We start from the raw sequence: 15,064 nt of genomic DNA, 5'->3' as shown, positions 1-15,064 counted from the left end.
TAAGTTGCAAGGGGGAATATACTAGTCATAATCATGCTTGAACCACTGGGTGATGGTCATATGACAGGCCCACCCTTTGTGTTCTTAAGCTCCTGCAGTAAAGAGACAAGCAGCTAGACGCTGATGAGAGAAGACCCAAGTGGGGTGCCTCCTTCCTCCCCCTCTCCAACCCACCTTGCAAGCTTTGTACCCTCTATGCTGACCGTGACCACCCAGGGATGCCCCTGCTATAGACAGAAACTCCTTGAAGGAAATCAACCCCGCACTACTGTCTCCAAGAGAACAGCCAAATCAGTCATCCACATCTTTACATCGGAAGCTTCAAGACCAATGAGGGGAAGTCGCACGACCACCGAATTCAGCCTGATACCAGCCGAGTCACCAACCTCCACAGACTATATACCCCTTTTATTTTTCTGGACTCTAATTTGATCAATCTATTCTTCCTCACTCTAAAGTATTTGTGGGTGTGTGAAAGTTGGAGCATATTTTATTTCTCATTAAGACCAGTTTAAGTATAAGTAACCTCTTTGTTAAACTCAAGAAAATCTGTCAGATTGGTTCTTTTATGATCACAGCACGTAAACAGTTAAACACTTACTGAATTGGCAAGCATAACCTTTTCAAAAAAAGTAGTAAACCTGTTGCAGTCAAACAAGGAGAGGAAAAAGAGGGGAACTATTTGACCCCTCCTCACCTGATCGTAATAGCAGGTACAGAAATAGTGAGGGTAAGAAAGATTGGATTAAGAGAGGCAGATAAAAGGGACAAAGAAAAAGTAAAACAAAAACACGTAACAAAAAAATTAGGTCTGTATAATGTTATTTTTCTCAAGCTATAGTTAATTTTAATGAACAACAGTGTCTCATTACTAAATTGGATAAATACAAGATAATTAAACATCTTTTTGTTTATTATTTAGGCATCATTCATCCCTACATCTCACATTTAAAATTAGTGCATAGTCCCACCTGTAAGAATAAATTGACTTCTTCTAGTTTCTGCTTGATTTCCTTACGAGCATGCTCCTCTACCTCCCTCTTGTATTGTTCTATGTGACTGTAATTCATCACATTAGTTTCAATCTGATGTTTCAGACTGGCTACTTCCTCCTCTAACTGCCATTTTCTTTTCTCTAGTCGATCTTGGCTCTTCTGTAAAATTCTCATTGGTGCAACCTGTGCAGAAAGTTCTTGATTGGTTGACTCCAAACGTCTACATTTTGCAGATTCTGTTTCTAGTTGCTGGGATAATTCATCGATCTGAGAGATACGGAGAAATTGAGTTACAAACAGGTTGAAAATAACTTTCATGACATTTACAAAATGTGAGACTATTATTTGCATGTAAATCACATCCTAATGTTCCTGCATAATTCTCAGCTAATTAGAAATGTTAGATAGTCTACTGATGAATGACATTCAGATTTTAATATATCTGGATGTAGGTAGCGGTGCCCTGCAGGGTTCTGTTCTGGGACTACTTCTGTTCACTGTGTACATCAATGATCTGGATAAAGGGATGGAATAAGGAATAGTGTCTATATTTGTAGACATTCTAAAATAGGAGACATAATTAATAATTTTGGAGGACCAAATGTTTTGGAATGGGAAAAAAAAAGCAGATAGAATTCAATTTCAGTAAATGAGATGGTACATTTTGGTTAAAAAAGTTAATTATACTTTGAAAGGGGTTAAGACTGACCGCTGAAGAAGAACAGTAAAAATGGGAGGGGGGGGGGGGGGTCAAGTTCAATTTCAGTTTAAAACTGCACCTCAATGCCGTAATAGACTAACAGAATACTGGGTATTATGGCAAGAGGTACAGAATATAAAAGCTGAAATATATTGCTGAATCTATATAAAAACTTAGTAAGATCATAGTTAGAACAGTTTTGGGCTGCAAATTATAGAAACCATGCTAAGGCAACAGAGACCCACAGTACAGATTAACTAGGAATGTAGTCATGTTGTAATGTAGGAAATGCGACAGCCAATTTGCACACAGCAAGCTCACACAAACAGCAATGACCAGATGATCTGTTTTTGTGATGTTAATTTGGAATAAATATTGGATTGGAGATAACTCCCTGCTCTTTTTCAAAATAGTGCCATGGGATCTTACAAGTCTGAGAGCGCAGACAGGGCCTTGGTTTAACATCTGATATGAAAGACAGCACCTCCAACAAGGCAGGATGGTCTGTAATTTCTATTCACTTTTACAGGATTTCTTGATTTACCCAAGAATAATAAAAACTTTTAGATCTAGACTAAGGCAGTATTGAAAACAGAACTGACATCTACCTGTCACAATTTGCTGAGGGCAAAGCAAGATTCCTGCTACCAGGGCTTTGCCAATCCAACTTTTGATTTGATTTATAGGAGGTGAAGATGACAATTTGGAGTGATTTATCTGATTTATTTTAACCTCTCATCGAGTAGAAACTATTTGTGTGAATCTGTGTGCGACTACACCCAGGCACAGCGTCTTGTAGCACCAGTACAAGGCATCACATGTGTAAAAGTATTGCACTGAAATACGTGGATACAAAATAGCCTCACCTTTATCTTCAGTCTGCTAAAAGTAACCTCAGTTTCAGAGTGTCCACGATCCAGTTCTTGAATACCACTGAGCTGGGTAACAAACTGTCCACTATCATATTCCTTCAGCTTCTTTTTGGTAGTCTTCAACAGTGTCCTCATTCTGTATAACAAATATGATCACCTGTACTTAAATCGGTCTACAGTTGTAGGCTTATACTGACTTTAGATTGCCTCAATATATCTTTTACTAGAGGTTCTATTCCAAAATTCAAGTACTAATGGCTTTAATATGGAGTATTTAAGACTGAAACAGTGGGCCCAATTTCAACTCTGTGTAAGTGAATGGATTTTGAGTGAGTTAAAAATCAGACCCAGGGTCTCAAGGAGGGAGAAAAGTGCACTGAAAGATCTTTTTCAAATATCTGCACATAAACCAAAATGGATACAAGGAGAGTGGCAAGAGAGAGTGGTGAAGGGAAAGGTTATTTTATTGAGAGGTGTGAAGAAAAATCCTTCTCATTTCAATGACTTCCTGTAATAAACAAGAGAAACCTGTATATGTTTCAATAAGCAATATTTACCATTTAAATGAAGTTTCCTAGTTTAGCACGTGAAAGCCCCTTAACGAAACCTGCTCCGCTCTAAGAAAGGCTAGTTGCTGCCTTGAGCAGGAACTGGCTAAATGTTGAGTAAGTGACATAAACCTTTTCAAAGCATGTAAGCAACTTAAAAAAGTTCCCAATTATGGTGGAATCCGAGCATGGATGTTAGGACTCTGGTCAGATCAGGGCACCAGCACACCAGTAACATTTGCACCACACAAGTGCCAGGCAATGACCATCTCCAACAAGAGAGAATCTAACCATCTCCCCATGACATTCAATGGCATTACCATCACTGAATCCCCCACTATCAACATCCTAGGGGCTACCATTGACCAGAAACTGAACTGCAGTAGCCATATAAATACCGTGGCTACAAGAGCAGGTCAGAGGCTAGGAATCCTGAGGCAAGTAACTCACCTCCTGACTCCCCAAAGCCTGTCCACCACCTACAAGGCACAAGTCAGGAGTGTGATGGAATACTCTCCACTTGCCTGGATGGGTGCAGCTCCAACAACACTCAAGAAGCTTGACACCATCCAGAACAAAGCAGCCCACTTGATTGGCACCCCATCCACAAACATTCACTCCCTCCACCACCGACGCACAGTGGCAGCAGTGTGTACCATCTACAAGATGCACTGCAGCAACGCACCAAGGCTCCTTAGACAGCACCTTCCAAACCCACAACCTCTACTACCTCGAAGGACCAGAGCAGCAGATGCATGGGAACATCACCACCTGCAAGTTCCCGTCCAAGTCACACACATCCTGACTTGGAACTATATCGCCGTTCCTTCACTGTCGCTGGGCCAAAATCCTGGAACTCCCTTCCTAACAGAACTGTGGGTGTACCTACCTCACATGGACTGCAGCGTTTCAAGAAGGCAGCTCACCACCACCTTCTCAAGGGCAATTAGGGATGGGCAATAAATGCTGGCATAGCCAGTGACGCCCATGAATCCCATGGATGAATTTTTAAAAAAAATTTGAATTTCACGAGACCTTTGGCAGCTAGATCATCTGTGGCATTAGTGAGCTGGAAAATATGTTGTTTTATTAAAAATTGGGGTATGAGGCCATGGAACATTCAATTTATGATCAAGAACACTGATTTACAGTGTCTGAAGTCAAATTACATTTTATTAGTCCTGGGATGTTTTTTATAGCAGTGTTTTGGAGATTGATCTCTGCAACTCTATCCATTTTCCCAAAAAAACTGTGTCTGAGTGACCTTGTTCATTTGTTTGCCTATATATTATTTTCCTTTAGCAGATAGGAGAAGAGGGATTGCAAGTTTAACAGTAGTGATGGGTATTGGCCTTCACTACCATTGGGGGTGGGGTGGAGGAGGTTAGCGTAGAAGGAACATTCCAGGTTGTAGAAGGGCGAATCTGGGGTCTGTGAGAAAGAAGGTCAGAATGTAGACATGCTGGGCGATTTCTGGTGGCTGGCAGTAGTTAAGTAAGATGGGTGGTGCTTTTTTCATTTGTTCATGGGATGTTTCACTGGCAAGGCCAGCATTTTATTGCCCAGCCCTAATTGCCCTTGAAAAGGTACTGTGAGCCACCTTCTTGAACCACTGCAGTCCTAGATCACTGTAACGCCACAGATGATTTCGCTGCCTGTGGTCTAGTGAAATTCAAATGCCCAGAGTGCTGGTGCTCTCATCTGACCTGAGGCATCCATGCTAGGTACTCCCGCAGTTCTGGTAGGCAGTTGCAAGATTTAGACCCAATAACGAAGAAGGAACAGCAATATATTTCCATGACAGGATGGTGTGCGACTTGGAGGAGGAACTTGTAGTTGGTGGTATTTCCATGCACCTGCTGTCATTGTCCTTTTAGACAGATGTCTTGGGTTTGCAAGGTTCTGTTGACGAAGATTCAGTGAATTGCTGCTGTGCATCCTGTGATGGTACACACAGCTGCTATGGTGCACCAGTAGTGGAGGGAGTGAATATTTAAGGCTGTAGATGTGGTGCCAATCAAGCTTGGTCCTGATGGTGTCAAGCTTTTTGAGTGTTGTTGGAGTGAATCATCCAGGCAAGTGATCAGAATTCCTCCTGACTTGTGACCTGTAGATGGTGGAAAGGCTCTGGCGAGTCAGGAGGTGAGTTACTCACTCTAGAATACACAGCCTGTGTCCTGCTCTTTATGTTGTTATGTTAAGTTCTTGGTCAATGGTGACCTCCCAGGATGTTGATGGTGGGGGATTCAGTGACGTAATGCCATTGAATGTGAAGCAGAGGTAGTTAGATTCTCTTTTGTTGGAGATGATCATTACCTGGCACTTGTGAGGCACTAATGTTACTTGCCAATTATTAGGCTAAGCCTGAACATTGTCCAGGTCTTGTTGAATGCAGGCACTGACTGCTTCATTATCTAAGGAGTTGTGAATGGAACCGAACATTGTGCAATTAGAAGCAATCATCCCGACTGCGGACCCTGTGATGGAGGGAAGATCATTGATGAAGCAGATAGTTGGGCCTAGGACACTGCCCTGAGGAACTACTGCAGTGATATCCTGGGCCTCCAACAACCACAACCATCTTCCTTTGTGCTAGGTATGACTGCAGCTAGTGAAGAGTGTCCCCTTCCACCCCACCACCACACCCCCCATCGCTGCTCGATTTCCCACTGACTTCAATTTTGCTCGGGGTCCTTCATGTCACACTCAGTTAAACGCTGCCTTGATGTCAAGGTCACTTTAACCTCACCTATTTCTAGGCTTTGCCAGCAATGGGCAATATGGCAAGGTAGATTAGCACCATGAGGTTGGTCCCATTATTAGAGGCACCCTGGTGACTCAGAGAAATTTGAGAGAGATTTCAATAGCTGGGGAAAAGTAGGAAGTGAGAAGAGGGGTCTAGAAATACTGGAAGGAAACCTCATGACCTGGTAGCACCAGAGTAGGGGACCCTTGGAATATGCAAGCCTTGAGCACCAGGGATCATGGAACCATGAAAATATTGGGAATGGTGGCAACATGATGTTCTGGGCATGGCTGCACACTAACAGCATGGTAAGTGAGTGGTACCCTTTGTGGTTTTGGTATGCCTTGGGACATTTTATTACATTAAAGGCCCTATATGAATACAAGTTGTAGTTGTTCGTACATTTCTTCATTGAGACGTGGTTACTGCAAAACCATGTGCATGCAGCCGAATGCTTCCTGCACCATGGGGAAGCCTGCTATCCTGGCACAGCTATAATCCTGCTCCATCTGCTTCTCTCTGTTTAGCTGAACTCATGTTCTGCTGTGTGTGTTTAAGAGGGGGCGTTAACAGGAGCAGCAAGGTCTAAAATGGCAGGTCAGGCATGAAAAGAGCATTAGACTCCTACTGATGTTATGAACTGCCCAATCTGTATACTTGTGGCGCACACATGGGACACCTGCACTAGGGCCCTCCACAACATGGTGATTTGTGTGACCATGCTAGGTGGAGGGCTAATGTCCTTTTTTAAAAAACCTCAACCTGCTCCCCTTGTTCTGAAACCACGGGTGCTACAGAGCCACATTTTGTGACCAAAATGCACAGCAGAGAACTGAAAAAAGAAATAAGGGGCAGAGTGTGAGAGAATAGATTAGTGGCCAACATAAAAGGGAACGCAAAAGTCTTTTATAAGCACATAAGCAGTAAAAAAAGTAACCAGAAGAAGAGTGGGGCCTATTAGGGACAAAAATAATCTCCTTATTGAGACAGAGGGCATGGTTGAGGTACTAACTGAGAGGAGAATTCTGCCAACATTACAGTAAAGGAGGGAGGTAATAGACAAATTGGATGGGATCAGTATAGGTAAAGAGGAGGTACTTAAAAGGTTGGCAGTGCTCAAAGTAGAAAAGTTACCTGGTCTGGATGGGTTGCATCCTTGATGAGGGAAGCAAGGATGGTAATTGCAGAGGCTCTGTTCACAATCTTCCAAGCCTCCTTATACAGTGATACCCAAGGACTGGAGGATTGCAAATGTTACTCCCCTATTCAGGAAGGGACTGGGGGGGGGATAAATCCAGCAATTATGTGGCAGCCAGCCTAATGTCAGTGCTGGAGAAACTTTAAGACACATTAGACCAGGACAAAATTAACTGGCATTTGGAAAAGTATGGGTTGATAAAGGAAAGCCACCACAGATTTGATAAAGGGAAGCTAGTTAGGCCCCAGCTTGAGAATTGTGGCCAATCCTGGGCACGTTTTAGGAAGGATGGGTGCAAAGGAGATTGTTAGCAAGGATGAAAGACTGCAGTTATGTGGAGAGACTTGAGAAACTGGGGTTGTTCTCATTATAGCAGAGAAATTTCAGGGAAGATTGGACAGAGGTGCTCAAAACTTTGAAGGGTTTTGATAGAGTAAACAAGGAGAAACTTTTTCCAGCTGCAGAATGCTCGGTAATCAGAGGAATGAGATTTAAGGTAATTGGCAAATGAACAAGAAGTAGCCTGAGCAATTTATTTATTTGTGCGAGCTATGATGATCTGTAATGCACTGCCTGAAAGGATGGTGGAAGTAGATTCAATAATAACTTTCAAAGGGAAATTGGATAAATACCTGAAAAGGAAAATTTGCAAATTAAATGGGGAAAGGGCAAGGGAGTGGAACTAATTGGATAGCTCTTTCAAAGAGCCGACACAATCGCAATCTTACAAATAGCCTTCTTCTGTGCTGTATGATTCAACTTGTCTGAAGTACTTATACTGAACTTGCTGTTAGCGCAAGTGGTTTAAACAATTAACAGCTGGTTACCAGCTTAGTATTGGTATATCTACTATTTTGGAGATCTGACAAGGTAATAGGCCACTAATAGCAGAGGTGATGGAGGTAATATCAGATTGTGTGAGAGACCTAATATTGATGAAGGTGGTGGTAGGAGATAGCGAAGCAGTGACTATAATCTCGTACTGGGAGCACATAATGGATGTGGGCATTGATAAGAAACACAGAAACCTACAGCATAGATGGAGGTCATTTGGCCATCTTGCCTGTGCTGGATCTTTGAAAGAGCAGTCGTGTTCAGTTCCACACCGCTACTTTTTGTCCATAACCCTGCAAGTTCCTCAATCTCAAGTACCTGCCTAACTTTTTCAAATTGACGGAATCAGATTTCATCACCTTTTCAGAAAGTGTTCCAGATCCCGACAACTCGAGTGAAAAAAGTTCACCTCATCATCCCTCTAGATCTTTTGCCAATGATTTTCAATCTGTGACCTCCAATTATTGACCCACTTACCAGTGGGAGTACTTTTTCTCTCATCAAAACTTCTCATCATCTTGAAAACCTCTATTAGGTCAGCTCTTAACCTTCTCTGTTCAAAGGAATACAACTCTAACTTTACCAACCTTTCCTCAAAACTGAAGTCCCTCAACCCAGGTAACATACTGGTAACAAAAACAAGAAATGCTGGAATCACTCAGCAGGTCTGGCAGCATCTGTGGAAAGAGAAGCAGAGTTAACGTTTCGGGTCAGTGACCCTTCTTCGGAACTGTTCCGAAGAAGGGTCACTGACCCGAAACGTTAACTCTGCTTCTCTTTCCACAGATGCTGCCAGACCTGCTGAGTGATTCCAGCATTTCTTGTTTTTGTTTCAGATTTCCAGCATCCGCAGTATTTTGCTTTCAACATACTGGTAAACCTCTCTGTACCCTATGTTTGCTGACCTACATTGGCTCCCGGTTAAGCAATGTCGCAATTTTAAAATTCTGATCCTTGTTTTAAAATCCCTCCATGGCCTTGCCCCTTCCTGTGTCTGTAACCTCCTCAAGCCCTACAACCCTCATCTGTGCTCCTCCAATTCTGGCCTCTTGCATATCTCTGATTTTAATTGTTCCACTATTGGCGGTCATGCCTTCAGCTGGTAAGGCCCTAAGCTCTGTAATTCCCTCCCTAAACCTCTCTGTCTCTACTTTTCTTTCCTTCTTTAAGATGTTCCATGAAACCTACCTCATTGACCAAGTCTTTGGCCATTTACCCTAATATCTTCTTATATGACTTGGCGTCAAATTTTGTTTGATAACGATACTTTGAAGTGTCTTGGGATGTTTTACTACATTAAAGGTGCTATATAAATACAAGTTATTATTGTATGGCCTTTACATCTTTCCTGAAGTGTTGCGCCCAGGATTGCCCATAATACTCCAGCTGAGGCCTAACCAATGATTTCTAAAGTTCTAGTGTGATCTCTCTGCCTTTATACTCTAAGCCTCTGTTTATAAGCTAAAGTAACCCATATTTTTTTAACCACGTTATCAGCTTGCTACGCCATCTTTAAGGATTGTGTGTATGGAAATCAAGGCAGCTCTTCTCATCTACACTTTTCAAAATTGTGCATTTATAGCATACTAGCTTACCATATTAGTCTTCGCAAAGTGCATCATTTTATTCTTCTCTGTATTGAATTCCATATGCCAATTTCACCATCCTGCTTCTGTCAACTTCAAGTCGACAACTATCTTCATCAGTACCTACTACTTTTGCAAAGTGTCATAACATCTGGAAAATTAATGGCTGTATTTTGTGGTCAGCGGTGAAACCATGGCGCTTGCTGCTGACCTCAAAGAAAGCTGCCTACAAAGAAATAGTGATTTCTGTGGCGTGGATTTCCCATTTCCCAAAGGCAGATTCAATTAAGGGGATCTCCAGGAGTCCAGCAGCAGTGATGTCCCCAAGCATGATAAGCAGCCAATCACATTGAAGTGTTTTCACAGACAGAAAACCAGGAAGTTAAAGGCAGGGATTATCCTTCACTTTCAATTTAACTCTTGAGATAGCGGAAGAAAAGATTATGATTGGATTAAGAAAGAAGCTAAAATAGCCTAAACAAACTAAGAAAAAGTATTTTGAATTTTTAAAAATCAAAATGGAGAAATTTGACACACTAAACATATATAATTAACTTTCAGGGTCTTATGAAAGTGCTTCATTTTTTAAAATATTGTTTGAGGACTCATGTTTTAGAATTGTGGATATGGATTCATTGGAGGACTGAAGTGATTCCATAGATGCTGGCCTTTTTTTTTAAATAAAAGGGTCACTGAAAGGACTCTGTTTAAAAACATTTACTGGATGTCACGTCTTCAGCTAAGTAAACAACAGGTGCCTTCTGACTATGGAAGGTGTTTACAAGAGAAGTGACATGTCAAGAGTTATGGTGCTCAAGAGTGGGTTTCATTTTTGAATATTTTTTTTGTCAGTTGGGTTTGTAGCCTGCTGAAAAACACCCAGTTCATCTTTTCTCCAGCTCTCTGAGAAACCCTGCAAAAAATCCAGTGTGTGATAGCTGTAACGCCTGATGCCGCATTTCTCCTGAGAAGCTTTTGGAAGACTTCCTCTCACCATCTTCTGAACGAACTGCTTCTGAAAAGATCCCAGTGCCCCATCTACGTGTACCCCGATGCCAGACTGTATGCCATCTGGAACATAACATATCTTACCCTTTTTCTTCAAGAATTAACAAGTACTTTGGCCAAAGCATCTTTATTTTTCCTTTAACTGGTGTGTGTGCATGTTGGGTATTTAGAAGGGAATATATATATTTACTATCATATTTCGAACTGTGTGTTAAAGTTTTGCATCTTTATTGACCAAGTCTTGTTTTATAATAAATTAATACTTTTGTCCTGGTTGGTGAATTTTATTCTGAAACTAAAATAGAGTATATAATTGGCTGCATCGGTAACTGGGTACACATTTAAATATATGCTATGACATGTGGAGAAGTGGAACTGGAGAAAGACAGTGCAGTCCTCCCGCCTTGGTCGTAACAAGGACCAGTGGAGGTGTTTAGCAGTAATTACAAACATAAAAACCCAGTGACACCTAGTTTACAATGTGTAACTTTTTCAAGTGTTTTTAACAGCAATATAAACAACATAAAAGTGGAAGTTTTCTTCAGTTCACTTCGGGATTGCACTTTGTTGGGGGGAGGGACATCAACAGCACACCCTTTGGAGGGACATTGAATCACTGACAGCAATTTCTGTGTTATTCTGCACATATGCAGATTCCCAAAGTTGCTGTCAGTTTCTGTGGAGTAATGCAATGAATGCTGACAGTTTCGTCGTCATTACCACCATGAAATCTGGGCCAAAAATGCTGCTTCCTACACCCAAGTCTAAGACATTTATAAAAATCAAAAATAGTCTCTTGGGGAACACCACTGCAAATCACCTCCTAGTGTGAAAAACCTCTATCTACCACCACCCTTCGCTTCCTGTCACTAAAACAATTCTGTATCCATACTTCCCCTTAATTGAATAGGCTTTCATTTTCTTAACAAGAATACTATGCGCACTCAAGACTACTATGCGCACTGTCAATCGCCTTCCGAAAGTCCATATACACAACATCTACTGCTTTACCTTTGATCAATCTTTGCTGATACCTCATCACAGAATTCAAGCAAGCTAGTCAGACACGATTTACCTTTAACAAATCCATTCAGCTCTCCTTGATTAACCCATGCCTTTTCCAAACGAAAGTTTATTTTGTTCATGAATAATGGTTTCCAATAACTTGCCCACCACAGATGTTAGGCTGACTAGCCTGTAGCTTCCTGGTTTATCCCTTTGTGAATAGTGGTATAACATTAGAAACCCTCCAGTCCTCTGGAACTCCAACTGCATTCAATGATGATTGAAAGATTGTGACCAATGTCTTTGCTATTTTTATCTTTACTTCTTTCAGGAACCTCGGGTGAATTCCATCTGAATCAGTAAACTTACCAACTTTCAGTAATGCTAATCTTTTTGGTATGTCTTTTCTATCTATTATTATCCTGTACAAAACGTCCCTCTCCTCTTTTATAGAACCTTCATATCATTTGCTTCCTTCGTGAAGAGGGATGCAAAGTACTCATTTAATATTTTAGCCATGTCCTCTGCCTCTACATGAAAATTTCCCTTTGAGTCTTCAATAGGCCCAACCTTTTCCCTAGCTAAATACTTACACTTTATTTGTTAACAAAATATTTCAGTCTTCAACTTAACTTTGCCTGCTAATCTTTTCTTGTAACCTTCTTAGCCTCCTGTATTGACTTCAATTCCTTCCTGTACTCAGCTTCCTAGTTATTAATTGAATCTTGCTCCTGACATTTGTCATAAGCCTCCTTTGTTGTATTTTAACTTTCATATTTTGTTATCTAGGGTGCATGACATTTGGATGCTCTACCTTTTTCCTCCAAAAAGAGGCCCAGTTTGAACTTGAATTCTCTCTTTCCTGAATGTCCTCCATTGCTCCTTTATTACTTTATCCTGCAATTGCCTTTTCCAATCTACCTGTGATAGGTCCTTTCTTAAATCACTGAAATTAGCTCTTCTCCAGTTGAGCATTTTTACATTCACAATTTTCTGGTCTCTTTCCATAATTACTCTAAACTAAATTATGTTATGGTTAGTGTTAGCTAGATGATCATCTGCTGTAATACATCCACTTGCCCTACTTAATTTCCCAGATCCAGATTCAACACTGCTTCCTTCCTTGATGGACTAGAGACGTATTGATCAATAAAGGTCTGTACAAGAGCAGGAAGAGGTGCCAAGACTTTACATCAGACATGAGGTCTGATTTTTGGGAGTCTTCAAGTGGGTGGAACTGTGAAGAACAGCACCATCCAAGTTGGAGATTAAGCTGAGGGAACTCAAGCTGAGAAAGGTAAAATGATTAATTAAGTTTAATTATGGTAGAAAAGCATGACAGCTGGGATGAGGAAGTGTGAGAGAAAGTATGATGCTGGAATTTTAATACAGTCCAGATAGATATGTTGCAGAATTTAATATCATACCGGTTTAGCTCTTTTTGAAGCTCATTGTTTCTTTTCATTTCCTGAGTCAGTCTGGTTTCCACTGATCGCTTAAACTCTGCAAGCTTCTTTACTTTTTTCCTTTCACTTTCAACCTTTAAAAATAACGTATTCCTTTTTACTCGAGATTAATATACAAAGATGCATGTGTGTATTTCAATTAACCAACAACTTATGTTTATATAGCACCTTTAACATAACACAACGTCCCAAGGTGCTTTACAGGAGCATTATAAAACAAAGTATGACACTGAGCCACAAAAGGAGATATGAGGTATGATAACCAAAAGCTTGGTCATAGAGGTGGGTTTTTGAGGAGTATCTTGGAGGGTTGTGAGACTGGAGGAGATAACAGAGATAGGAAGGGTGAGGCCATGGAGGGATTTGAAAACAAGGATGATAAATTTAAAATCAAGACATTGCTTGACTGGGAGCCAACGTAGGTCAGCAAAAACACAGGTGACAGGGGAACAGGACTTGGTGTGAGTTAACACATGGGCAACAGAGTTTTGGATGACTTCAAGTTTATGGAGAGTAGAATGTGGGAGGTCAGTCAGCAATGCATTGAAATAGTCAAGTCTAGAGGCAACAAAGGCATGAATGAGGGTTTCAGCACTTGAGTTGAGACAGGAGCGAAGGTGGACGATGTTACAAAGGTGAGAATAGGCTGTCTTAGTGATGGAATGAGTATGAGATTAGAAGCTCATCTCAGGCTCAAATGTGACACCAAGGTTGTGAACAAATTGGCTGAATCTCAGACTGTTGCCAAGGAGAGGAATTGAGTCAGTAGCTAGGGAACAGAGTTTGGAGCGGGGAACGAAAACAATGGCTTCCGTCTTCCCAATATTTAATTGGAGGAAATTTCTGCACATCCAATACTGGATGTCGGATCAGCTGTTTGATAATTTAGCAACAATGGAGGAGTCGAGAGAAGTGGTGGTGAGGTAGAGCTGAGTGTCGTCAGCATATATGTGAAAACTATCGCCGTGCTTTCAGATGATGTCACCGAAGGGCAGCATGTAGACGAGAAATAGTAGGGGGCCAAGGATAGATCCTTGGGGATACCAGAGGTAATGGTGCGGGAGCAAGAACAGAAGCCATTGCAAGTGATTCTCTGACTACGATTATATAGATAAGAATGGAACCAGGTGAAAGCAGTCCCACCCAGCTGCATGATAGTGGAGAGGCATTGGAGGAGAATGTGTGGTCAACTGTGTCAAAGGCTGCAAAGAGGACGGAAAGGGAAAATTTATTCACAGTCACATAGGATGCCATTTGTAACTTTAAGAGCTGTTTTGATACTGTGGCAGTGGCGGAAACCTGATTGGAGGGATTCAAACATGGAGTTCCGGGAAAGATGGGAATAGATTTGGGAAGCAACAACAATCCAATGAGATCGGACGGCAGTTTGCAATGTTGTTTTTTTTTTAGGAGAGATTTGATGATGGCAGATTTAAAGGAGAGAGGGACAGCACCTGAAGACAGAGAACCATTTACAATATCAGCTAAAATGGGGATCAGGAGACAAAGTGGCCTGATCAGCAGTTTAGTGTGAACAGGGTTGAGGGAACACGAGGTGGGTCTCATGGTCAAAATAAGCTCAGAGGGGACATGAGGGGAGATAGGAGAGAAACTAGAGAAAGATGCGAGTTCAGAGTCAGGGCAGGGGGAGCATTACAGGAAGTTTGGCCAGGTGGACTGGTGAAAGGGAGGGACGCAGCAGAGTCAGCTGATCGGTTGGTCTCAATTTTAGCGAAAAAGAAGTCCATGAGCTCTTCGCTCTTATTGTTAGCGCTGATAGTGGAGGCGACACGAGAAAGAAGTTCAAGAAGGCAGTTTGCAGTAGAGAAAAGCCAGAAGTTACCTCTGTATTCCAAGATGATACTGGAATAGTGAGCAGTTTTAGCAGATGACAGCAAGAGCTCATAGTGTTTTAAGTGGTCCAGCCTGGTCTGGCAGTGGATGGCTAAACCAGTTGTCCGCCATATCCTTTCAAGTTTGCATCCCTTGGACTTAAGGGAGTGGAGATGAGGGCTATACTAGGGAAAACAGCCAGGGTGTGAGAGACGAATCTTTTTATTGGGGACTGGGGCACCAAAAGTTGGAGGTGTGAATGTGGTTGATCAG

General features: G+C 41.6%; 1 protein-coding gene across 8 annotated transcripts in view; it reads right to left on the bottom strand.

Moving 5' to 3' along the window:
- si:ch211-272n13.3 (ankyrin repeat domain-containing protein 26) overlaps positions 1–15,064 on the bottom strand; it is a 260,148-nt gene that overhangs the window by 37,800 nt on the left and 207,284 nt on the right. For all 8 annotated transcript variants that reach the window (XR_010976854.1, XR_010976855.1, XM_068050522.1 and 5 more), the window contains 3 exons: positions 12,920–13,032; positions 2,562–2,703; positions 972–1,262 (listed from right to left, as the gene is read on the bottom strand). Coding sequence is in view for 6 of the 8 variants with exons in the window: in XM_068050522.1 (XP_067906623.1) it covers positions 972–1,262; positions 2,562–2,703; positions 12,920–13,032 (546 nt within the window). In the remaining 2 variants the exon portion in view is untranslated. The remainder of the gene's footprint in view (positions 1–971; positions 1,263–2,561; positions 2,704–12,919; positions 13,033–15,064) is intronic.

The sequence above is a fragment of the Heterodontus francisci genome, chromosome 18, assembly GCF_036365525.1.
Source record: "Heterodontus francisci isolate sHetFra1 chromosome 18, sHetFra1.hap1, whole genome shotgun sequence".
NCBI classification, from domain to species: domain Eukaryota; kingdom Metazoa; phylum Chordata; class Chondrichthyes; order Heterodontiformes; family Heterodontidae; genus Heterodontus; species Heterodontus francisci.
Note: the sequence above shows the minus strand (reverse complement) of the source record. Positions and strands in the feature narration are given on the sequence as shown.